We start from the raw sequence: 25,681 nt of genomic DNA on the forward strand, positions 1-25,681 counted from the left end.
TCTGCATGCTGCAGAGAAAACAATAATTTTGGCAAACTCACGTAACTGTATCCGGCTTTACAAACATCTATTAAAAGCCATTTCTGGCAGTTTCTCTCATAACCCTCCTTTTTTTTTTTTAACCTTTGCCTATATTTTCTCTCTGGTTTGTGAGAAACAATTCCAGAGCAATTCTCATATAGCAGTTGTCTTGTGCAGCTCGCTTCTGTAGCAGGAGAACTACAGGAGTGGTAGGAGCTGCCTTCGCTGAGGCTTCCCCAAGCGAGGTGACTCTACAGATGCGTATACAGAATGACGTGGTGAAAAATTTAAAACTGCTTACTTGATCAAACACTGGCGTGACTACATTCAGAGATAGCTGAGAGATGGGCAGCAGCAGCAGCGGTGAGGCCAAGGCTGACCAGGAATGCTTTAACTGGGGCACAGCGCAGGGTCCCCCAGTATTTTGTAGTGTGTTTTCCCCTGTCAAGTAAAGCTCTGATAGTCTGTTGGCGTCAATGAAGAAAGGAAGGTGTCCTTTCAGGTACATAGACGATAAATCACTAAGTGAGTAACTCACCGAAATCCAGCTCTAAGTTGATAGGTGGCCACTGCAAATCAGGGGGCATCAATGTCAATTTTGTCACAAACCGGGGGAAAACATTCCTGTCATTAATTTGGTGGGGAGTGTGATGGCAGATGAATTGTTTCTGGCATGATTAAAAAGGATAATTTCGTGTACCGCCACAAAACTACCATCTGGTAAGATCTGCTCTGGAAAGAAGCTCATGGTCAACTGAATTTGTAATTTCTTCTCAGCAGGTAACGTAACTGTCTATGTTTGAATTGACTGAGACCGAGCCGTGTCAGATATTTTAATGCCGACGGAGTAGTACCGGCAGGATGAATGAGTGCTTGTTACAGGGACTCAGGATAATTCACCTTGCATACGAGCAATTGCCCTGCAAAGCAGGAATTAAGACACTTGGGTAGCCACAATTGTATGAAATGTTGTGTTGCTACACAATCATTTAGACTTAAATACATTTTTTTTTCTCCTTAGTATACTGGGAGGCACTCCTTGTTTTGGGAGCTCATCTCGTGAAGGAAAGACGGAAAGGCACAAGGGGATGGTGGGGAGTGACTTTAACTCCTAGTTCCCTCACTCAGGACCAGTGTGCGAGCAAGGAAGCGGTGTTACCAACAGATAAATGTTCTGGAGATGTTGTGAAACGCTCATGGGTCATCTTATTACTGTCTGCAGATGTTCACATCACATAAAACAGCCAGTGTGGCTTCGACCCATTGCTGACAACTCTTCGATGAGAGGCCAAAGCTGAAATAAGAGTGGAGCTTGGATTTTTTTTTTTTTTTGTAAAGGATGTGGGTGTGATGAAAGTGGTGAAGATTTTGCCTTTGTTTCTATTATAGATGGAATGTCTGGCGTGATTATAAGCATCTAGTTTGTTTGAAATATAACTTGAAATTCCTTTTACTGTTTGATTAACAGCTCTGCCTTTATCTCTTCCAAGTTTTCACTAAGCCCCATGCTTTATAATGTGACATTCCCAGGAAACAGGAGGCATCATCTGTCAGAAGACAGGAAACGTGCAATGATTTAATGCATTTTCTTGTTTTCTGTGAAATTGTGCCCAGTTTCTCCCTCTTAATGTGGGCAGATGGAATTTTCAAGAGCTTTTGTTGTTATACTGGAAAGATTTTAGCCTCATGTTTAGATATAATATTTGTGTATACAAGAAATATTTGTAAAATGCCAAAGGTTACTTAGTTTTAGATGACAAATTATAAATTATGTATTTATTAGGTGAAACAGCAAGCTAGAAAAAACAGCTTGATTTTGTTTCATGAAAACAAATATCAAATTTCCTTCCTTTAGTAGCGCGCACCTAGAGCTCGTAACACCAATAATGTTTTGCAGGGCGAGGGGGAAGATGTTCTACCAGAAATAATGGCAGTAACAATTATTGGGGTTTTTGCAATTTTCCTTTCTTAAGACTTTAAATTACACAAGTGACAACTGTGTAAATGCCCAAATGAATTCCGTTTGAAACAGCGTGGACTCCACTTACCGAAACGTTACAGTCCTTCGTGTTTGCAGCAGGGACTAACCACGGGGAAAGCGACCGACATCTTCAGGCGGAAACCGTGGCGAGAAACCGTGTTGCAAATGGGACTGGAAAGAAAAAAAATACATGTTACTTGGCAAAGTGATCTGTTTTGTTAGTCTGCTGGGAAAAGCAAACTGTGACTTCATATAGGCAGAATTTCCTGGGGAAAATAAGTTTGGACCTTAGGAAAAAAAAAAACAAAACACCTTGTGATTCAGAGTATATGCAAAAATGTTACTGTGTCAGATAATCAACGGTCATTCAGGCTTTGATTCATTATGAATTACTTTTCTGATTAATGATCCTTACCATCTATGCACGTGAGCTTATTTCCAGTTTCTGGATATTGCTGTGTTTTAGAAATAAGAATTTTTTCGCTGATCACACAAGGATGTTGGAACGTGGGTGAGACAGCCTAATGTGACGCGGAGTTTGGGCGACGGAGAGTTTAAATTAGGATTTGCAGCTATCAGGCATAAGGCCACAGAAAACACCTTTTCAGCTGAAAACACACAGCTTTCAGTCAAGTGAGCGGTTATATTTAATCAGAAACGGTCAGGCTGTGACACTGTGGCTGTGACCAGAGCTCTGAAATGGATAAAGGAACACAGAGATCATGCTTTAGAGAGTAGCAAAGAAATTTGTCCCCTAGCAGGATGTGCAACAGCAAAAATCAGATGAAATCTAATTGATTCATCACCTTGATTTCATTTTTTTTTTTTAATCTTGCTTGATGTGCCAGTTTCATTAAATACATTAATTGCTTGTGGTTTGCAGTGTTTCCCGAGTGGAAAATGGCTTCCTGTTTATTGTGCCTTCCCGCCGCCAGATCCCGACACGTAAATGAAGTCAAACTTGTCTGTGTGCTTATCTCTGTCCCCTCTGTGATTGGTTTAAAGGCGACGACACCATGACGGGAGACGGAGGAGAGTACCTCAGGCCAGAGGACCTCAGAGAACTTGGAGATGACTCCTTACCAAGCAGCCAGTTCCTAGACGGTATGAACTACCTAAGGTACAGCTTGGAAGGAGGCCGATCCGACAGGTATTTGCCTGGACGTGTATCTTTTCTTACGATAGTTCTGCCCAGGTTTTGTTATAAAGGTTTGAAGTCCCTTTCTCGGGGTCTTGAGCTTAAGGATGCGCTTGTCAGCATTTCTTGGTTAGGTAGGTCGGTGTGGCAGTCGCCACTTTGTAGGAGGAAGGTGTGGCAGGAGGAATATTTCCTGACCAGGAAATAAATACGTTTGGCACTAATGACGTACCCAGAGTCTGGTGAAGAATTTGTGAGTCCTACTTGGTTCTTGCAGAGGCACAGCTTGCTTTATTGTCTTTGTGGCCAGGGAGAGGAGGAAGAGTCTATGGAAAAGAGCTCCTGAATCATCTCCATCTCCTCCCGTCGTGAGCCAGGGGGTGGGTGGGTAGGTGGACAGGGTGTTTGAGCGTGAGGTGAGCTGATTTTTTTTAGAGTGGTTTGCTGGCTGTAGAGGTAAGAGGTAAGCAGTGGATTCATTCCGCATTGGATGGGCAGTGAGTGTCTTGTCAGCAAACACGTTGACTCTTTCTGTTTCATCACAGTTCAATTAGCAGGAGAGAGAATCATTTTCCTTCTACTGGCACAGCACAGTATTTATGTTGTAAATTAAAAAAAAAAAAAAATAGAAAAAAGAATGTGCGTTCAGTCCAGAAAACTTTCTGAGTGGCTTATAACTAACAAGTTGAACTTAAGATTAGATATATTTGTGGAATAATAATGCCTGTAGGTTTAATATTTTTTATTTTAGAGAATGTCACTCTAGTCTCCCAAAAATCCAGAGCTGCCTTTTCAAAATGAGAGCCCTTCCTAGTGAGCGCATGTGGAGACTCCAAGTGGTAGATGAACACCCACAGCCCAGTCTAGAATAGGCTACGCGGGCGTTCCTGTTTGGAAATGACAGTGTCCGGCGTAAATCAGTGGTGTCTCCAGATTTACTGCCTTTAGAAACTGGGCTTCACTAAAGGGGGAAGAAAAAAAAAATTGAAATCTCAGCAACAGAAAAAATGTTTAAGCTACCTCGTTTTCCAGTCTTGATTGTTATTCCAGTGGCATTTCGGAAGCTGGGTGAAATGAGTGGGATCCATTCTGTTTACTTCAGTAGGCTGCGAATTGCTGCCGGAACAAAGGATGGCAGGAAATGGTTGGGTTTGCCTCCCGGCGTGCGTAAATCCCTCCCCATTCAGGTCTCAGGAGCGTGGGGTCTTTGTTGGTTTTTAGGCAGCTCCAGTGAATCCACTGAGAACAAAGTGACTGTGTGGCTTTTTAAGTCGCGGAGGGTGTTTGTGAACTACATCAGAATGCTTAAAAATCAAAACTTTTAATCACACGCTTTCAATGGTAACAAGTTTGGTTTTTTCCCTAAATTTTAAGATGTTTTATAGAAAAGGTTGTGCACGCAAGCGTTAATTCAGTTTCTGCTCCCATTTAGAATATTTTAGCCTTTAAATAGTGCCAGTGGATTTCAGTAGGTTTTCACTGGCCTGTCACTGATGTGTTTTATTTTGTGTTGTATGAAAATTATTCCACATCCAGTATCAAGTATGATTACACTGAAATGAAGCAAAATTCTAAAGGGGAGAAAGAATGAAAGAAGAAAGGATATCTTTCTAACTCCACGGTATCATTCTGTGTCACTGTTAGGTTGTGAGAATTTTCACGGAGACGGCTTAAATTATTTTGCTTTAATTGATTTTCATTGCATTATACTGACTTTGTTGTTTTTCAAGAAGTTCAGTAAAGCAAAACAGTATTAGCCGTCTCGACTCATGTAATCTTGTGCATTGAACAATTTGATTTAAAAACATATCTTTTTCTTTTGTAACCATCTTCCCTATTTATTTTATTTCTCTCTCCCCTTCATTCTTTTCCATACGCTTTCGTTAGCACCATGCCCAGGTAGGTATCACAGAGCACGAAAACATGTTGTCGCTGTGTCCTTTGATGGCACCTATCCCTGCTCATCCATTTTGGAGGCTGCTGTATGCCGGAAAGTCGGAGAACCAAACGCACGAAGCTGCAGTTGGAGATAGTTATAGTCTCAAATGAGTACGATACGTGGTGAATACTGATCCAACAGTACTCTCCGTCTAGAAAGGTCACAGACATAGCCACCGTCCCCCAGAAAATTCCCCGATTCCCGTGCAGATCCATTAGCAAGGGTCAGGGAAGTTGCACTAGATCGGAACGGCTGGCAGCTGTCCTTCTGTCACCATGCTGCTGGGAAGGTTCGCCATTTCCCTTCTCCATGTGGACAAACAGTGGTAGAGTAAAAAATGAAGAGAATGGATTACACTAGCCGGGTTCTTCCTCTGGGTACTGAGAGCCAGGACGGATTTGGGCCCTATCAGGTCACCAGTATTCAAACGGACTCTGTTTCGCTGTAAGTCCCTTCCACCTTTCTGGCCTATGACAGATGTGAGGAAGACTTTCAGCCTGAAATAGATTTCAAGGCTGATTTGTACAGTTTTCAATGATACCAGGTACTTCTCCCGGCTTCTGCAACAACATATACTTCCCACAACAAGAGAGACACGCAGCTGGCCTAGGGATTGCTGGAGCTCTGGCTAGGCCAGCGAGCGGATGCGTACTCAACATGGTCTCCAAGTCATCCAGATTGGAAACTGGGCTGGAGTATGCTGCTCTTATTTTCTGGAGACCACCCGGGCTTTATTCAGGGCTTAGAAGAGGTGGGCGATACATGCCCGTGCAGTACCTAACACGGGCAAGACGGGAGCTTTGTAGCATCCCTGGGTTCCACGGTTCGGTCTCTGGGGCTGAGAAGAGTGCTACTGACCCCACCACCTCTGTGACTTAATATTTATCAACCAGATGTGGAAAGAACCCGTGCTTAGACATTAGTTTTGTTTCCGTGATTTAGGTTTTGGGGTTTTTTAATAGGATCCCTGAAGACTTATTACAGTAATAAACGATAAGTTCTGTTCGGTGCCACTACACTTCCGTAGCTGGACTGTCCTTCCAGTCAGCACCTTTATTTCCAAGTTTTGGACGCACAGACCTTTTAACGACTGGTTTCCTCTTCATTTAACTGGTGCAGCACACAGAAGAGGGGCAGTGTGATCTGAACACTAGGTTTGAAATTAAGTGTCGTAGGAAATTTAAGCTCCTAATTTACTACAGGCCTCAGTCACACTTGTGCATGCCTTGCCTGTGGATAAAGTCCGTACCCCGTGTACTGGGTGTTTACTGGAGCTTACGTACAGGTACTGCGCAGAGGATAGGTACTGGGCTACTTGTAGTGGTGGTAGCAGCAGTGTATTTGCAGGAGAAAAAGGACAAAATCACCACGCAGATAACCAGTCAAATCCAGTACATGCCTCCTTCCGTTTGCTGTCTGTCCAGGACATGACATTAGCTGCACAGCAGAACCTACAGCTTGGATGGTCAGCCTCTCGCGAGCATTGCATGGCACGGCGAAGCAGTTCTGCGAGCGTCACACGTCGAAATAAATAAAGGATGATGCTGGCAAACGGGGTCTGCTACTGAGGCTTATTTTTCAAACACATATTCGCCAGAGTGCTCTTGTTATGAGCAAGGGAGGTGTACTCTGCCTGCCCAACTCACACTGAAATGTTTAACCAAAATACTCTCCAGTCAAGTTCCCTTCCATAGTTTTTTTTCTGAAATGTTATATGCAGTTAGCGTGAACTTCAGTCCCTACTGAAATTTTGTTGGTTGTTTTAATGGAATCAGCATTTTTTTCCCAAAAAAAAACCTTACATGTCTCACCACTTCCACTTTTCTGGGTGAAAGAAATTTCATGACATGTAAGGGAGATTATTTACTATCGGTTTGTTTTTTCCTCAACACTTCCCTAAGGCTGATCCTTGTGTAATACCTATCTTTGCTTTCAGTTTTGTACTAAATAGGCCATTGCTATAAGTCAGCGATCAATAGCATTGATTATTCTTCAGTGCCATATATTTCTAATAAAAAGAAGATAACCATTTGCTTCTAAAAAGGCTCAAAAAATTACTGAGTGAATATAGCTGGTGTTAAAAAAAAGCTGACTGGTCTGATGGTAAAATATGATTTCCAACAAGATCTGCATTTAAAGCACTTCAATCTCATGTCCATAATGTGCACATGGCTTTTTTTTTTTTATTGCTAACTGCTGAAAATGAATTATCCCTTAAAAATCTCTGTATCTAGAGAAACGGCCTGTTGTTCCGATCCAGGGTGTTAGTCATGATGAGTACTACTCAGGGATGTGTAAGCCATGAAAACAAATCTGCTTCCTTCAGTTATATGGAGTACGTTCCTCAAGGTGCAGAATGACGTCCCGGAGTACATGTACAACATCTGAAGGGGGCTGATTTGCTTTTAAAAATCACGATTGTAACAGTGTCGCTAGGAAATATTTAAAGGACAAAACGAGTGCTGTTTGGTAGCAGAAACCCCATTTACCACAATATGTCCTTCTGTGGTGCCTTATTTGTCTTTTTTTTTTTTTTTGCTTTTTGCTAGTGGATAACGCCGTTGCGTTCTGAGCCAGTGCTTGGAAGCAGCTTATTTACTGCCTTGCGTGTCTCATTGCTACAGCAACCAGTTGTCTGTAGAGCTGCGTGTCCTCACAGAGAACACAGTGCTCACATTGCCACTGCCTCTCCAAAGATGCTGTTGGCATTCAGAGGAAGAATTTTGTTTTACGCAGGAGCTTGCGGCTGGCCACAATTCACCTTGCTGTGTGTACCTTCCAGGGGACAATGGCAAGCTAGCTTACTTACACTTCTAAGGGGGGAGAGGTAGAAAAAAACCCAAAGCTTCAGAAAGAATCATTTCAGCTTTTCTTCAGATGTTGGCACTCTGGTTTACTTGTGTGGCACAGGAGAGAGAACTTCTGCAAAGAGCCTTGCTTAAAAGAAATTCATGCTCCTTATTATAAGGAAACTATCGTGCCACAAAGCCAAGCGTAAAGTATTTGTGAGTATAAAATAAACTGTCATCTGGACTGATCTCTATGTTCTGCGTTTTGAAGCAAGTCAGGCAGTCAAAAGACTTTGTGGCCCTTGGTCAGAAAGGCAGCACAACGCAGATTTGTAAAGCTCTGTTCCCCCCCCCCTCCCCGTGACTGTTATCTACTCCCCCTGGAAGCTGCATCATATTGCTAATAGCACGCTTTTCTCATTCTCCCACTCGATCTATCATGACACCTTTGCAACATCATCTGTACCGCTGATACATTGCTATGGCATCCTACCAACCTACCAGCCTGCGATCCTTCAGTTCAGACAGGTCCCACACGCTGAGCCATGCCTCCTACCTGAGGGACAGCGCCATGATTGACGACACCGTCGTAATCCCCAGCCAGCAGGTAAGCACCTTCTCCTGGGCTCACTTCTCGGTCGGATAAATAGGGAAATATAAAAATATTACAGTTTAGATTGTACTCGTGACACCATGTCTTGTATGCTGCTTTATTTTCATGTAAATATGATTTTCATTTATTTTCAGTGGCATATTATGCTGCATATTATGCATTTAATATTATTATAATATTAAACTCTATTCCAAAATAAATGGATAAGCTGTGTGAATATAGTACAGGACTGTCTTTATAATACTCTCCATTTTAACTGATTTTTCAATGATGCTAACAGCCACTGGGCTAAATGTTCGGGTGATCTGATGAACTTAGAGGCCGTTGTCCCCAAAGATACTATCCTGAAGGATGCTTGTAGTTTAAAAAAAAAATAATAATTAGGAAATGCCACTTTGGTAAATCACAGCGTTCATTTCACTGGGACCACTAACATATTATTCCTTTGAGCGAGTACAAAATGTTACAGTAAGAGGTTTCTAATATCTTAATGCTATTAGTACTCCTTTGTTTTCATTTTTAAAAAAAGTTTAAATGCTTTAGGCAGTACTTCACAAAATACATCATATTGTTTGGTTGCTTAATTGATTGCACTGTAGTAAAAAGGAGGGTTTTTTGCTTACCAAGGTAACAGCTCTGGCCAAAGAAGCTGAAAGGAATTCATATCGCTTGAGCTGGGGCCCGGAACACTTGGACAATGTGGCTCTTTCTTCCAGCCCGATTCATTCCGGGTGAGTCTCTCCATTAGCATTATTCTGTAAAAAGAGAAACGGCATACCTGCAGTGGCAGCAGCTTCAGCTAATGCTTGACTAGGAGATGTATTTTAATTTGTTGCCTCCTAGAGCCGTCAATAAATTGTTATGATCTCTTAAGCTCTGACAATCCAGCGAGCCCGAGTGCCGAGACCGTCCACTGAAATTGCTGCAAGTCAGTGGGCTTTGGGTCGAGTTCAAGAGGAATGAATGAGATCGTTGACGCATACACGCATGCATTCGTGTGAATTTAGTGGAGAAATAAATACAGTGCCTTTTTAAAGTCAGTAATAATTGAGACCAAGGGCCTAATCACTGCAGGTTGTGAGTACTTCCTATGCTGGTGAAGTAAGCACCAACTCTATCGTTTGTCGTGATTACTAAAAAAAAACCCAAGGATTTGACGTTACCTCAACCGTGTCATAGACAAGCAACCTAAACATCCTGAGCTTTACACATATTTCGCCAGTGTGCCCCTGTGTTCTCACAACTGACTCTTTGTAGGCCTTTGCATGGAGGTGAGCTCAGTGAAAGGGAGTAAGCCAGGCCAAAACGCAGGCCCAGCCAAGTTCATCCTTACAAAGCCTATCCTGGTTGGCCTCAAAATCTGTGAGCACATTTAAGTGCTCTCACTTACTGTGTTTTAAGTAATTTTATTCTTTACACCAAATCCTACGCTTGTGTCCAGCTGTTGGATTTTTTTGTTGTTGTTGTTGTTAATCTCAAATGAATTTGCAGCAATCTTACAGTCCCTATCTTTCAAAAAATAAGACTGGAGTCCCGTTTGGAATGACAGGCAGTCCTGGTCCAGAAGAGGAACATTGTTACGATAACTGCGATTCCAAATTGACCGAGTTGTGACATTTCTGAGACGTTTGTTTGTCAGCTGGTAGCAGGATATTTGGCTGTGACCAGTGCTGTTTGGATTTGCTTTTCTTGAGCTCTAAAACTAACAAATGAAATGACAATACTTAATGTGTACAGTATGTGTGTGTTTATATATATGTCAGTATGTGAGCTTTAAAATTGTTTTGGTGGTTTATTCTAACCCCAAATAGTTTACAGACTTTTTCCAAAGGATGCATTACTTTTCACTTTCAGAAAGGCAGGTATCTCCAGTGATCGCAGAGGATGAAGTTAAATACTTTCTACAAAAGTGGCATTTATTTTTTGGATGTGCAATCATTTTGTGTTTTTCTTTTAAAACATATTAGCCATGTTTAGATCTTTTTGGACCACCAGAATGCTACTGGTAGGATAAGAATATCTGATTTTAATAGGAGCAACGCGCTCTGCAGCCTTGTACGAAATAGCGGCAATTAACACGACACAAATTGCGCTCTTATTTTCATAGACGCCAACTAACTTGCCACTGAATATTGTCATAAAGAAACCTGTAGTAATGATTACTCAGCCTTCGGAAAAGACTGTGCAGCACTTCTTGCTTAGCTTTGTCGGAGTCATTAAGTTAACGTTAACTGTTGGGGTCCCTCCTGTTCGCACCTCTTTTTAAGGAAAATACATTGACTACTAGAGCTTCGCTTGTAAGACCTTATTTTAAAAGTGAAACAATTGTAGAAGTGCTGTGTGCATGACTGCACTCACTCAGCTGGAACGAGAGCAAATGTGTTTGTCACACCCCTCTCGTCACCTGCACCCTCCTTCATACACAGCCACACGCTCTTACTGGGTTCTTACCAGCTAGCGACACCGGTAACGTTTCAGGTGGACGCATTGAAGTGGTCTATATCTGTCGTGAAAGGAAACTCTCAGCGTTTGAAAATAAATCCTTCATAAACACTGTCAGTGGCTTTAAGCAAGGGTGTGGCCTCAGTTTTGCCCAAGGCACTGGAATTGTATCGAACCCAGACCGTGTTTTTATCAAGTAAGACATCAGCAACGTATTGGACAGTAATTTATTTGGCACAGATGATCTTAATTTTGTATTCTATGCAATCTGAGAAAAAAAAATGACGCTATTCTCCCCCTGCACTGCTTCAGTAGCTAACCCCAAATTGTTGGTAGGTCCATAGCGTAACGCCTCCAACAGAAGGATTAATTTATAGAGAACGCTTCTCTTGGTGTGGAATTTCACAGGCATCTATTTCAGCCTTTGCACAACTAACCAGAACTTCTCCTGTGCCTGAAATTTCAGCAGGGCAAAATGTTTTAGCCATCCATTTAAAATTTAACGGTAACTGTTGTTTCAATGTGTTGGCAATTTCATCATCAAGGAGAGAGAAAAGCAAGATCTTTGGCCAGAGTCTTTGGCAGCCACTAAGCGTGACTGGTAAAGATAAGGCTCACTGTAAGATTTTGAAAATATAAACCTGTGTTGCTTAAAAAAATTTCCACAACTTATTTCTATAGATTATATTTCTAAGAATTTTACTGACAAATACATAAAGGTATGGCAGATAAGAGAGGCAAATCTGACGTATTGTCAGGAACGTGGCAGTGCGAGGAAGGAGCTTTGAGTTCACGCTTTGGTATTAACGTGCTTTTGTGTTCTAGAGCAAGATATGCAGCACCTCTGCAGTTTTTCCAACTCTGACTCCTATTTAATGAAAGATATTGCTTTATTGTATCTAATTTGATGGAGAAGTCCCTATCTGACTAATAGACGATCCAAGCGGATCAGTACTTGTGTCTGACAAAATGAAGCAGCTGGGATATTATTAGTGTACCTTTCTGGAAGCGTTTTCTTCCATCAATGAAAAAGGGAGAAGGATGAGGGAGGGGGCAGCGCGAACTGTGACAAATAATGTGAATTATCATTCTTAGCTGCATGTCTGCCAAAAAGGAGGCTGGATCCTTGCTAACAAGGTAAACAAAAATCTATTTCAAATGTATTTTGAATCTGTAATATTGTTTTCCCCAGTGTGAGTTTAATTTCCTGGAAATAGCTATGGAAACAGGACCTGGCAGCGAGCAGCTGATAGTCGTGTCTAAAATCTGAAAGTCTGGATGATTTCAAATTATACTGTCGCCTTTATGAGCTTTATTCAGAAAGTTACAGTAAGGAAAAACAGCAGGTGCGTTTACATTAATCGCAAATCGCCGTTCATGGCGGTGGAAGAAAGCGGCAGCGGAGCTGTATGTGATGAAAAGTGACATCAGAGAATTAACTGGCCGTGTGACACATTGCTAAAAGCCTAAACAGGGGAAACCGCAAGTTTGACATTTGTCGTTCTGGAGTGCAGAACAAAAGGAGGACAAGAAACATGAAACATGAAATGGAAGAAAGTGGAGGACAGAATGCACTGATAGGAAATTTGAAGAAAATAAAATAATGATGTGTTGTGGTATCAGAAGCACTGGCTGGAATTACCTTAGATACCTTACCCCTTGGTATGCCATGCTCCTAATTTTAGACGCGGATGCCTAAACCAAGCAGCATTTCCCTCAGTCTGGCTCTGAAAGATTTACTCAGAACCTAACCGTACATTTTAGGTGTCTGACTTCCAGTTTGGGAATGCTCGTAGAGAAACTCGATCACTCCAGCTTTACTGCTGTAGGCGCAGGAACCACTTGTAACCAGGGGTGTTTAAGTAGGCTTATTTTCCATACTCACTGCTACCTTCTCACATGTAATGAATATGCATATATATGTTCATGTGTTTAATTTAGAAATCTGTTTCATTTTTCCAATATTTCAGTATTTCATTTAACTCGTTCTTTTTTTTTCCCCTTTCTTTTCCTTTTTGATGTTCAATCATCTGTTCTATTGCAGATGCTCTTCTCCATGTCTTGATCATGACAACAGCAGGTGAACTTCTGCATCGTTTCTTTCTTTAACACATTGTACTTCTCACCCACCCTATTTATCCTCCTCCCTTACCTCACTTCAGAATGCTTTAGTGTTTTGATAGTGCACGTTAGAAAAGAAAAATCTTCTCTGACTAGCAGAGGCCCTCTTTCTCTTCTTACGCAGTAAGTGTCCACTTTGTCCCATCTCGGTGTCCTCTATGAGGAAAGAATACTGGACACATAGTAAGTCCACTGCGAAAAAATCTTAGTGAAGCTCCTTATACATTCCTAGATTGTTTTAACCATGAATTTAATTAACAATGCATTTTCTCTGTTGCTGGCGTGGTTTAATATTTTTGAAAGGGAGGACCCCACCCCCAAATAATCCAGCACAAACCACTGTAGGCAGGTTTAGTTATTTTACAAAGTGGGTCTTTTATCTCACCATATAAAGAATACTGCCACTCCCTAGGTCGTATTTTCCAGATTGTGCCACCATACTGGAACTAGTAGAATAACAGCACAGACCCAGGAGATTTAATTTTTCATGCCACTTGCATTTTTTATGTGACCTCAATCGGTGGCTGAATCACTGGCACATCGCAACCTGCACAGAGCGCTTGTAGCGGTACCTTCCCAAAGGAGATCATCCTCCTTGGCAAACCGAGTGTTTATTGGCACAACACCTCTTCATCTCCTTTAACCTAACCGTAGAAAGGTGAAAATCATCTTAAATATTCAGCTGTGCAAAATAATTAAATGCTAAACAAAAGCCCAAGCTGAAACCCCCTATTTTTAGGTCACGTCACTCAGTCTCTGTAGTTGACTAATGCGCTGAAGAGCACGTTACCAGAAGTTAATACTCAGTGGTTTCCTGAGTAGGACCATGTTTTTTGTCCTCCTGGAATGTGTATTTTGCCTTGTTTACGTATGGCGTAGTTGCAGCCTGATGGAAAGCACGCTGAGGTAGTTGAATGACGTGCTGTTGGCTTCAGCTGGAGCTGGATCAAGGCATTTTTGTCTTTATTTCAGGCTCTCTATCAGTTTTCCTCCTCCAGCTGAACACTTTACAATGGCTGAAGCACCCTGATTGATTGTTTCTGCTTCTTCACACTGCGACTAACACTGAATGCTGCTATCTCCTTGTTTCCCAGTTTCGTTTAAAAATTTAGATGACGTACGCAGAAAAGTTCTTCAATGTGTCTACAATGGATGTGCTCCACTTAGAGCTTTTTATTGTTCCCTGCTACCTGATGAGAGCATGTGTGCCTGCCTAGCTATTTTGAAAGAATAATCGTACCCGAACGGCCCGTATGAAAGCGGTGGTGCATTGATTTCACCCATTCTGGTTTTGCGTGGTCAAAGAACTGTTGCCTGTTCTCGAAGGACACCTCACGACGCTGGGTTTGCATGGCTCTGCCAATGGTTCCGCAGAACGAGGAGTGCGTTTGAGCGCCAACACGCTTGCGTTCGCAGCCCCCTGACACCGTGACTCTTCTGCAAAGCTATTTACGTAACAGCAGTTCTTCACAAATCACACAAGTATCTCCTTTCACCCCTCAGTGCTGACGCATCCAGTTTTTATTTTATTTCTTCGTCCTGCTATTGTCTTTCAAATGAGCACAGATACAGAATAAAACCAAGTCAATTCCATATGAATAAAATCGGCAAAGGGAATAACTCAGGCTCAGATCTGAAATACAAATATTTCATGAAAATACATAACTTTTTGTCCTTGTAAGGTGGATAAATCCAGCGCATATATATTGTCTGTGTTTTGGTCAAGTGAAGCCATTAAAAACCCATCGCTATTTGCTCTGCCTTTCGGTCGAAGGCGTGGAAACAGCCTGAAAGATTTAGGGGTCCTCAACCAGAAAGATGCTGTAGCCAGTGTTATTTGATGTAGTTCCCTTTCATATGGCAAGTAGATAGTCTTTAATTGCTCTAAAATTAAAGAGAATGAAACAAGCTCTCTCATTTATGAGTAAGTGTTGCTAAATTAGAGGAGAATGGACGATGCTTGTTCTCACTGCTAACCATGTGTTTAACAGAGCATGTATGGACTCCCCTGTAGCCTAGAACTTATTCCAGGCAAGAATTGCTTTTGTTCTTTATTTTTTCTTTAAAAAAAAAAAAATCCTGATTTCTCCTTCATTCTCTTGAAAAGAGAATATCCTAGGGGAATATAAATACTGTTATTATAAGAAGGACATTTCAAACGTGTCCTGAAATAGGCGTGTGCTGATGGAAATTACACGTAGTTTTGATGCATTGCTTGATCAATCAGTTCACTCGTTTTGGCCACCTTTGTTTTAAATTTCTCACAAGAATGTTTTCCTACTTACCAGCTGTCCGAAAGTTTTCTCCGATTTATACAGTTTTCCCTCTCCTCAGTTTCACCTAATTTCTCTTAACCTGCTAAGGTTTTCCTTCCCCTACTACGCCATTTTTAACCCCTTCTGAAAATCGTAGCTAATACAGCTACACAGAGTTCCTGTAAGTCATTTTGCTTCCTTTTACATCTTCTTTAATTTTAAATATTATAATAAATTATCACAGAAGCACGTAAGGAAAAATTTTCAGCCTAATTATTTAGGATGCCTCCTTTCTTCTCCTCTTCTAGTGACAACTGTAAGAGCTTTCTGATTTCCTTTAATCTCTTTTATTAACATTTTTTTTCTTTCTTTTTTTTTTTAATTGAATTCTTCACAGCCATTTGTATTTCTTTTTAATGAGACCTCTTCATTTTTCATACGTAGACAGTCGGTAGTGCTTGTAGTAGTGCTTCCTGCAACTGGAACACGGAGTAAGCTCTGAGTTAGGGTTATTTGCATGCTAGTATCGTGGTTTATTTTCTTTCTGAATTTGCAATGAAAAGGTACCACTTCCCAGACCAATGGCTTAATCTGCCAGTTATTCCTGCTAGTTTTGTTTGTTCGTTTGAGCACAATCTCTTCGTATCTCAGTCTTGTCACTTAGCAACATCTGGCAAAAGAAGCGTTAGGGAGAGGAAAAATAACGTGCGTGGGCAACAAAATAAATAATTTGCATTTTACATTTCCTTCACGTTAGTCATACCATTTTTTCACTTTCCTGAACGCACATTTCAGAAAGCATGTTTTATATCATGCCTTAGTTTTGTGTGAATTATTTGTATACTGATGTACAGTCCTTCAAAAGGGCAAAGCTTTTCCAGTCCTGGAACAGCGATGTCGCCATAAAGCTGCCCCGTTATGTACCAGATAGGCAGAAAAAGAGGCTCCTCAAATTCAGAAAATGCTTTGTTATGAATTATTTGCTTGAGTATTGCATATCCAAAATTACGTGAAATGTGCTGATTAAAAGAAAGTAGATTAAATAAGTGGATGAAAAAATTGAATGTGGCAAAAGGCTGGGGAAATAAACAGAGTGGTATGATGAAAAAGAATGTATTTTTACACTCTATGGCAGCTCTACAAATCCTTCATCAGTGTACTGTCTTTTCAGACTTATGCCATGGCTCTGGAGCTGAAGAAGCTTCCCTTTCAATTTATTTCTTTTTCACTATATTCATGTTAGGTCCCCAAAATCTATTTTCTGGAAAATTCATAGTAGTATATAGCCAGTGACCCGGCTCCTCCGTATTTAGTGTGATAATCGGCACTAATCTCTCTTTGCTGTCCTCATTCTATTCTGCGTTTGCCTCAGTTTGCTGTCCGGCAGCTGAAGGGGTATGTGCAGTCTCTTGGGTGGTTCAGACTCCCCCAGAAGTCACAGACCCTGCCCACAATCTCCCATTTCAACTGGGGGGCTGTTTCAGTGATACGGCACAGATCTGTTTTTTGGCGTGTACTGTGATGAACACGCCTGTTTGCCAGATTGTGTCCTGTTATTTAGTAGATACATTACATCTTCTGTAAAACAGCTGGTTTCACAGTCAGTAATAATATCCTGCTGTTTTTATCCGAACCATTGCTGTCTTTGAGTCCACCTTCCAATGACACTTCTCTTTGCCTGGTTTGCCACTCTTTGGAGCAATAGTTGGTTTCAGGGATAGAAGACTGCTAGACCTTGTGACAGGTGACAGACCTTGCTCTGGCCACCAGGCACACTCAGTAAACGTAAACTGAAAGAAAGAGTTGCAACTTACGTGAAGATGTAAAGTTGCACGCACGTGATTTGATTTGGACCCTTACCTTTTGTGTGTACGTGTTCTTCTAAAGTGACCGGTGGGTTTGGCATTGCTGAGACACGCGGGGAGGTAAACTACTAAGGAGAACATAAGACCTAGCACTGATATTTCAGTGATGGACGGCGAAAGAACATGATCCTGTTGTTCAAGTATACAATCTTGAGTATTACAAAAGTAATTGAATCCTAAAGACGATGAAAAATGTGAACGCCAGTTTAATTCAGTAAGCGCACTCATTAGCTTCTGGTGATTGTGGGGGTGGTATTTCTGTTGCTCATCAGTATTAAGCATCAAAATGTGAAACTCTTCTTCCGGCACTCAGTGTCATTAACTCCTGTAACGCGCCCGTTAAAACAGAGACCTGGACCGATTCTCCGAAACACAGTTCAGAACCACTTTGATAACACTGCTTTGTACAGTTAAAGGAAAATTGCAGTGCGAGCCATAGAACATCATGGTAACAACTGAGCATTTAGTGTCTCTTCAGCTCTTCTTTTCCCTGTGCTTTAAAATGTATAAAGTATGTATTTCATGAAGGAACTCCCATTTTTCTAAATCAATCCCCAGAGAATCAAAGCTGTAAAATGTTTTCTTTTTTTTTTTTTTCTCCCCCTTGTTAAAACCACAGAAACACCAACCTCTAAGGAATGAGATAATGGTTGTACTCCCCAGACTTTTACACTAAACAAAACCTAGAGGTATATGAATGGCAGTAGAATAGGAGACTGCATGTGTGAGAACGACTGGCATCCGTGGTGCATGGTGTGCTTCTGACTGGCGCTTGTGGCTCCTTTCCATCATCCATCCCTCTGACTTGCACGGTGTGTCGGGTGTTGTGTTCTTACAGCATGTGGAACTACTCGTAGCTGTGCGGACAATGAACGGATGCGATGTTTGTCGCACAGAACGGTCAAGGGGGACCAGTGGAAAAATACCTGTGTTTGTTTCTCGTGTTACAAGGGCTTTTCTCTATTGCAGGTCCTTCAGTAGCATTTCTGCGACTCCCCATGTGATGAGTCTATTTTAGTGGGTAGCAGTAGGCCTGATACCGTTCTGTCTCATCTGCTCTTATTTTCACTTCCAGCAACCTGACATTCCCATCCCACATCAGGCATGATCCTAAGTCATAAACCAGTTAAAAAAAATTTTAAAAATTGAAGTAGTTCTACACCTTTCCCAAGAATGTCCCTAAACTTTGTAACAAATCTGTCAAAATCTACCTGTTGGTCATATATGGAACTATAAAAAGTTCAGCATAAAAGAAATTCCATGAAATGTTTTTCTCCCTTTTAAAGAAAAAGGCATAAATAAGACAATTTACCTTGTGCTAGAAGAGGGCTCCCTGTAGGTGTCCCTCTGCCTCTGTAAGTTTCCCACTGGGACATCATATTGCTGTGAGAAGTAACACAGAAAAACAACAGTCCATAAATAAACCTCGTACACAGTGACTAAAGCTATTGTCATCTCACCAAAATCCAAAATTTGTCTTCAAACAATAATGACCTGTTGGGTTTTTTTTTTATATAAATAGGTGCTAGCTCCACTGATGTATTACAGACTGTATCCACACGCTCCAGAATGATTTTTTTAAAATCTAAAATAATTTTTTTTTTACAAAATATAGTTTATCAAATGACTCGAAAATGATATAGATAACCTAAAAAACCCCAACGACCTCTCCAATCAGAATTGGCTTTATATTCTTGAGTCGTAACTAATTTTCCCCAACAAGATGTATTTTCTTGTAAAGCATTTAAAGAGCGCCAGCTTTGCAGTACAGGTAACAGGGCGTGCAGGTACAGGATCAGTGATGTTTGCACTTGACCGTGTCTGTGTCTGATAGGTACACGTTTATTAGCGACTGCTGGCGTTTTTACCGACAGCGGCACTGTAAAATAAGGCTTTCTGTGAAAAACTCTTAGGTAGCAGTTGTCAGATTAATTAATAGATGATCTTAGCACGATTTGGTCCGTCACATGGGAGAAAGGCTTTTTCTAATTGTACATCTTGAGAAAGAGCTATATTTGCATACGTCGTTCGTTACGTATGTGGAACATAATCAAAAGAACTTCAATATGTTTTGTATCTGATTTTTTTTCCCCCTGACTTTTCAGCTTCCTAGTTAGTTTCATGGTGGACGCTCGCGGGGGTGCCATGAGAGGCTGCAGACACAACGGGCTCCGGATCATCATTCCTCCGCGGAAATGCACTGCTCCAACGCGAGTGACGTGCCGGTTGGTGAAACGCCACAGACTGGCCACCATGCCTCCCATGGTGGAAGGCGAAGGGCTGGCCAGCCGCCTGATCGAAGTTGGGCCTTCTGGTGCTCAGTTTCTTGGGTAAGGGGGGCCATGCGGCCTAAAGGGAGACTCTTCTTTTCGTCTCGTTGCGGGTTGCACTGAAATGGTTCCTTTCTCAAGACTTGAGCAGAAAAAGGTGTTTGTAACGTACGGTAACAGGCTGGTCGTGTGAAATACAAATCAGCTAGCGATTCACAAAGCTTTTACGCCTTTTCCTTTGAAAACGGATATTTTAGCCGCTGGCGCTGACGTTAATGTGCTTCCTTGGACATAATGATTACTCAGTGTTGCGATATTATAATGGAAGAGAGCCCTTTGCAGCCAGAAGAGGCGATTCATACTATATTTAAATAACTTACAAGGCGCGAGTAGCACAGCACTGACCTAAAGCCCTGCTACGTATGCAACACGAGTTACAGCTGCTTCTGTCAGAGGCTCCTGCTGCGTTATCAGTGATTTGGAGTGTCGGGGAAGCACAGTGCCTTTGATTTTTCTGGGGCTGAGATTGCCAATTCAAGCAATAGGACAACCTTGCAAATTTTTGGCCATTTCTTTTGTCCTGTGCTGCGAAACCCGTAGAAAGACCAGATTTGTGTCTGCTGCCGAGCTTGTTTTAGGGATTTTCAGCTGAAAACAGCAGTTATCCACACTTCTTTTTATTTCTTTTATCAACTATTCTCCCTATCAACTGTGGCATCCAAAAGTGGATGATTGAAGGAACCCTTTCTGTCACAATAAGTAGCTTCACTCAGAAATTGTAAAAAAAAAAGTGACTGTAAACAGCAATAGTTTAAATCCATTTCGAAACAAATTAGTTGCTTTAAAATCCTGTTCTACCATGCGGTCATCAGAGCCACTATCTTCCTTGGTGCTTTTTCTAAAAGATTGAGCTTAGGGAGAGAAAAAAAAGTTGACTGGTAGTTTTTAACTGCCCGCTGCTTTTACACGGAGCGTGAAAGGAGAACGTACCGCAAACAGGTGTGGGCTACTTCACTGCTGCTCTAATCCGGTAAAAAAGCACGAGTGGTTCTGAAACACCGAGTGTGATGGTGAGAGCTAGCCAGCCCTGCCTTTTGGCAGACAAGATACCTCTTAGAGCCACGAGTAACAGCAGTCAGATGCTTTGTACTGCTTACTCGTTTCACATCTTGGTCACTTTTTAAAGAGAAGCAGAAAGAAATCTAAAGAGCAGAGGAGATACTTAGCTGTCACATTCAATCTTCCCATTATCTCTGTCATGCACAAATTGACCTTAAGTATGTCTGCTGTTTTCTTTTTAATGGTTTCTCTATCTAATGAGAATGTCTCACCTGGAAGACCAGGATGTAGCACAGTTTGATTCATTCTCAGGTCTCTGTGCCCTTCCTGCAAGCGCTTTTCCAGGTGTTGTACTGGCAGTGACATCGGAACATGACCGTACTGTTTGCAGAGGTGCATTCCAAGGTCCAAATCCCATTCCCGTCGAGTTCACTGCCAAAACTCCCATCGTCTTCCCATAAGCACGAAAAGATCCTAAATTAACGAAACTCGTTTTGCTGATTTTGATCGCCAAATTGTCATCGCTAGGACGGAACCTTATTCAGTGTACAGCCTAATTCCACTCTGTGGACCAGACAGTGGCACTGGCGTTCTGGCACAAAAAATACATAAAGTTTATTTATGTTCTTTCTTTCACTGCTGCTTTGGATGTACTCAGTAAACTTCATCTGCCTACGGCTCCTCCCCCACTTAATGAGGGAGAAAGCTTGGTCAGCCGAATCCTTCAGCTGGGGCCTCCTGGGACCAAATTCCTTGGGTAGGAGAGACTTGAAACAAATTGATGGATGCTGACCTCCCCATTCTTCTCCTCCTTCTGCAATATGATTTTTTTATGTCATTATGCCCATGATACTGTCCCTTTCTATCATTTGAAATTTTGTATACCCAACCCTTAGTGGACCATTTTCCAACCCTTGTGGTCTGTGGTTTTGTTTTGGTGGTATGTCTGTATCTTTTTTCTTACAGTACTGTGGCCTTCATTTTTTGTTTTGGCATGAAATCTTCCTAGTTATGTGCTTGATGTCTGTAGCAAAGCAACCTGGATTGGGACAAAAAAAAAAAAAAAAAAAAAGGAATCTACTGTAAATGTTAAGATGTTTTTTGTATCAAGGACTGATTAATCAGTATGTTCTGTGTTGGATACCAGCAGCATAATAGAACACATGGCATTTACTGTGTGCATGGTAACCTGTGTGAGCCCTCTAATTAGAGAAGCGTATATACAAATATATTTGTATTTTCTCTCTTATTTCTAAGAGTATGTATGCATATGCGTATATAAATATAGCTATATTATATGTACACATATGTGTTGTATATGTGTGTATATATATATACGGACGCGTACACCGATACGTATATTGACCTCTGCTTGTAAGGCAGCAAGGCAAATTCTTATCTCCTATACTGAAATAGAAACCCAGATGATCTCCTCAGACCTCCTTTATCTCCCCCTGAGTGTAAATCAGGAATAAATTCATTGGAATACGTAGTAATGAAGTAAAATTGGCGCGGGACACAATTGCCCACGGATTGCAATGAAATTATTCTGATTTGCACTGGTATAAGCGAGATCAGAATTTGTCCCACTGTTGGTACACGTTACAGTAGATTCTCTTTGAAATGAAGTTGCACAGGTTAACCCAGACAGTAGTGACAGCTAAAACCAGCCTGAGTTTGTGGATGAATTTGCAAAGCAATTACCAAATTTCTAGCCAAGCACTATTATCTTACCAAATACCATTCACACTGTGGAAAGAGGTGAATGCACTTTTTAATCTGTCCTTCAGCACTGTCCCTGCAAAAAAAAATCTAGTGTGTGTTAGTGACCTACTAGCTTAGGATTATGCCCACGTATTCCAGCCAAATAGGTAGAATTCCAGGTCACTTTGTGGCAGACTGAATAGAGTTGCTGTTAATCCTGTTTCCTCCTCTCTCCCGTGTGCATTTAATGCGCTGTGTTGCTGTGCCAGGCCTGTGATTGTGGAGATTCCCCATTTCGCTGCTCTGCGTGGGAAAGAGAGAGAGCTGGTGATCCTGCGCAGCGAGAACGGGGACAGCTGGAAGGAGCACTTCTGTGAATACACTGAGGATGAGCTGAACGAAATACTGAATGGGATGGATGAAGGTATCCAGTGTGACTTCTTCTTTTTTTTTTTTTCTAAATTCTACTGCTGTATTACTCCTGTAACTGGGAGTAATGGCTGTTTACCATTGATTCTACTTAGCACCTCATGTTTGGTCCACCCTAGAATTTCTGACACTACGTTGTCCAGACGCTTCACTTCAGTCGCGCTGGAGCGTAATCACATTCTCCGTCCAGGAGCCAGCAGAAGCGTTGTGTACTTGCACGAAATTGAGAATAGATGCTAGGCTTATGTTTTCTACTGCTCCTCCTCATAGTCGTAAACGAAAAGCTTCCATAGCAAACATCTTTCCAAAACAAGGCAATTATCTTACTAATCTTTCCCAAGCAGCTACACGTGTGGGAGGCAATGTCAGTCATGGGTGCTCTTGTTTTCTGAGAGAAGAGAATGGCCTTGGGCTGTCTGGGATCTGCAGAATTTGTTATTATTTTGATGGCTGAACTCATACTTTGATACGTTTTCGATTTGGAGCTTAGTTTCCTTGACGCTACTCCAGGCTGTAGCGTAAACACGTGAAGCAGAAAGGGGCTTGCTTGTTGGCCTGCTGATTTTGGGGATGTTGTCAATGTGTTCGGAGTTTGCTGTCTTCAGCTCCTTTCAGTCAGTTGTTCTGTCTGTCTGTTCCTTTCTTGATTTCTCTGTTTCACCTGAACTTAAAATACTGGGATAAGTTGCCTTTTCCCCTTTGATTTAAAGACAAAATAGTTTTGTGAGTTGCAGTTAAACTGTGAAAAGTCTGAATGTATTTTTGAAGTTCGCCGTCTTGTTTCTACAAAATTCTAGTCTTCCGACCATCTTCTCTTTTGGCCTCAGTACTTGACGCTCCAGAGGAGCTTGAGAAGAAACGCATCTGCCGCATCATCACCCGAGATTTCCCGCAGTACTTTGCAGTGGTATCCCGCATCAAGCAGGACAGCAACCTCATCGGACCCGAGGGCGGGGTGCTGAGCAGCACTGTTGTACCCCAAGTGCAGGCCGTCTTCCCAGAAGGGGCTCTGACCAAGCGAATTCGTGTCGGCCTCCAGGTACGACGGAACGATTGCAAGGCTTATTGTGATCTTGGGAAAAGCACCTAATTTTGGTGATGATGATATTAGTGTAGGTCATAGATCAATTTCTTAAATACCTTTTATGAAAGGCATCAGAGAAGTACTGTAATAACCAAGTCAAATGTACAGATTCTCAGCGTGAAGCAAACCAGCCTAACAGTTCACTTCTGAAAGAGGAGGAGGTCTTTCCCCTGCCTCCATCCCCTCCTCCTGCTGCACGCACCCACAATTTACCTTTGGCCAGGAGACTGCGCTTTGTCGACATCCCCTGTGAATACCTGAATAGCTTACTGAAATAGTTCAGAGCTTGTTCTAAGGAAAAAAAAATGACAAGGGAATCATTTGCTACTGGTCAAATTAATTAAATCAGTGCTGTAAAGGGTCTGACAAGCACCAAGAAAGGGGATAGGAGGAGGAGGAAGGTGTGGGAAAGTTGAAAAAGGGAGTTCTCCCCTTCTCACTGGCAGTCAGTTCTTCTGTCTGGAAATCTTCATGGGAAATTGGCCATTTAGAGCAAAAACTTCAGGGTTTCGTAGCAATATACAGACCCAGTTCTTTACACAGTCATTAAACTGTTTTCAAGTAACTATTCTGTTATTGTCTTTGGCTTTGGAAAGGCTCAACCTATGCATACTGAACTTATAAAGAAGATTTTAGGCAACAAGGCTACCTTCAGTCCTATAGTCACGCTGGAGCCCAGGAGAAGGAAGTTCCACAAACCCATCACGATGACGATTCCCGTCCCCAAGGCCTCCAGTGATGGGATCATGAACGGTTATGGAGGCGACACACCCACTTTAAGGTTACTATGCAGCATAACAGGTAGGATGCAAATACCAGAGCTTTTTACGTGCATCTTGAAATTGTCAGTCATCGTGGGCTGAGTACGTTAAACTGATCACGCACAGGGAAAGCTTGGTGAAAACCCGACCGGGATGCGAGGCTGTGAAAATAAACTACTTCCCAAACAATTACTTTATAGCAGAAATAACATTTGTTGTTTGGACTAACAGGAGATGTGTAATATAATCATAGACTTCGGGTTTGGGGTTTTTTTTTGCATTTTCCTTGCAGTTTGTATCTTGATAACCAACATACTTCTGCCTAGCAGAGTAAGTGTAGCGCAGACATCATGTTGCAGTGTGCTTCGGAGTAAAATATTGGAGTTAAACTCTTTATGCTTGCTATAACTGCAGAGTGATTAGCATCTCAGTTAAGAGGCAGAAATGAGCCGCGTGCATTTATTGTCTTTAGAAGTTAGCGTCTTTCTTAATTTTCAAACTGATTTCAAATACCAACCCAATGTAAGACACATTACACACCGAGATGGGCCAATGAGTCATTCCGGAGAAAAGTGCTTTTACAGTTTCTTCGTACAGAGGTGTTAGGTGATTGCTGAAACACCAGAAACAACGTCTGGTCAACAAAGAACTATTCATTTCCAAGAGAGGGAAACAATGTTTATTTAAATGGATGAGTGGTCTCCTCTATGAAGAGGAACTTGAGGAAGTTTGTTGGACAGACAGTAAATCGGCAAGGATCCTCTAGAAAACTTCAATGGGGAAATTAGTTCCAAGAATGCTTTGCCAAAAGGAGAAAGGAGGTATTTCCTGAAAACTAGTATTCCTGTACAGATGCAACTTGGTTTAAGGTTTGCGTAAGCACCGTGCTACGTGGTCAAATGGGTATCTAACAGGTCAGCTGCATACGAGAGGAGGGACAGACACACATTCTGACTTAGCCCTGCTTATGCACCATTTTTCCTTTAGTTCGTCATACCTGTTTTACAAATATTTGTTTATTTTATGAGTATCTGTTCAAACACTTGTTTTCTGTAAGCTCAGTGTGATTTTAAGGTAGCTGGAAACCAACTGGACCTTCTTCCCCAAGAGGTGAGGCAGGGACAGAGAATATACTGGAGAACTTGGAAACACAGCTGCAGGGGGACAGATTGTGCCCACATTTTCAGCTGCGTGGGCCAAATCGAAAGCT

At 41.8% G+C, this 25,681-nt stretch overlaps 1 protein-coding gene across 7 annotated transcripts in view; it reads left to right on the forward strand.

Moving 5' to 3' along the window:
- Positions 1 to 25,681, forward strand: part of ANK2 (ankyrin 2) — a 289,370-nt gene that overhangs the window by 227,042 nt on the left and 36,647 nt on the right. For all 7 annotated transcript variants that reach the window (XM_086746523.1, XM_086746525.1, XM_086746528.1 and 4 more), the window contains 10 exons: positions 3,008 to 3,152; positions 8,373 to 8,475; positions 9,109 to 9,212; positions 12,019 to 12,060; positions 12,968 to 13,003; positions 19,270 to 19,494; positions 21,152 to 21,250; positions 22,467 to 22,621; positions 23,454 to 23,665; positions 24,307 to 24,511. In XM_086746523.1, the coding sequence (XP_086602649.1) occupies positions 3,008 to 3,152; positions 8,373 to 8,475; positions 9,109 to 9,212; positions 12,019 to 12,060; positions 12,968 to 13,003; positions 19,270 to 19,494; positions 21,152 to 21,250; positions 22,467 to 22,621; positions 23,454 to 23,665; positions 24,307 to 24,511 (1,326 nt within the window). The remainder of the gene's footprint in view (positions 1 to 3,007; positions 3,153 to 8,372; positions 8,476 to 9,108; positions 9,213 to 12,018; positions 12,061 to 12,967; positions 13,004 to 19,269; positions 19,495 to 21,151; positions 21,251 to 22,466; positions 22,622 to 23,453; positions 23,666 to 24,306; positions 24,512 to 25,681) is intronic.

The sequence above is a fragment of the Chlamydotis macqueenii genome, chromosome 4 (assembly GCF_036417535.1).
Source record: "Chlamydotis macqueenii isolate bChlMac1 chromosome 4, bChlMac1.mat, whole genome shotgun sequence".
NCBI classification, from domain to species: domain Eukaryota; kingdom Metazoa; phylum Chordata; class Aves; order Otidiformes; family Otididae; genus Chlamydotis; species Chlamydotis macqueenii.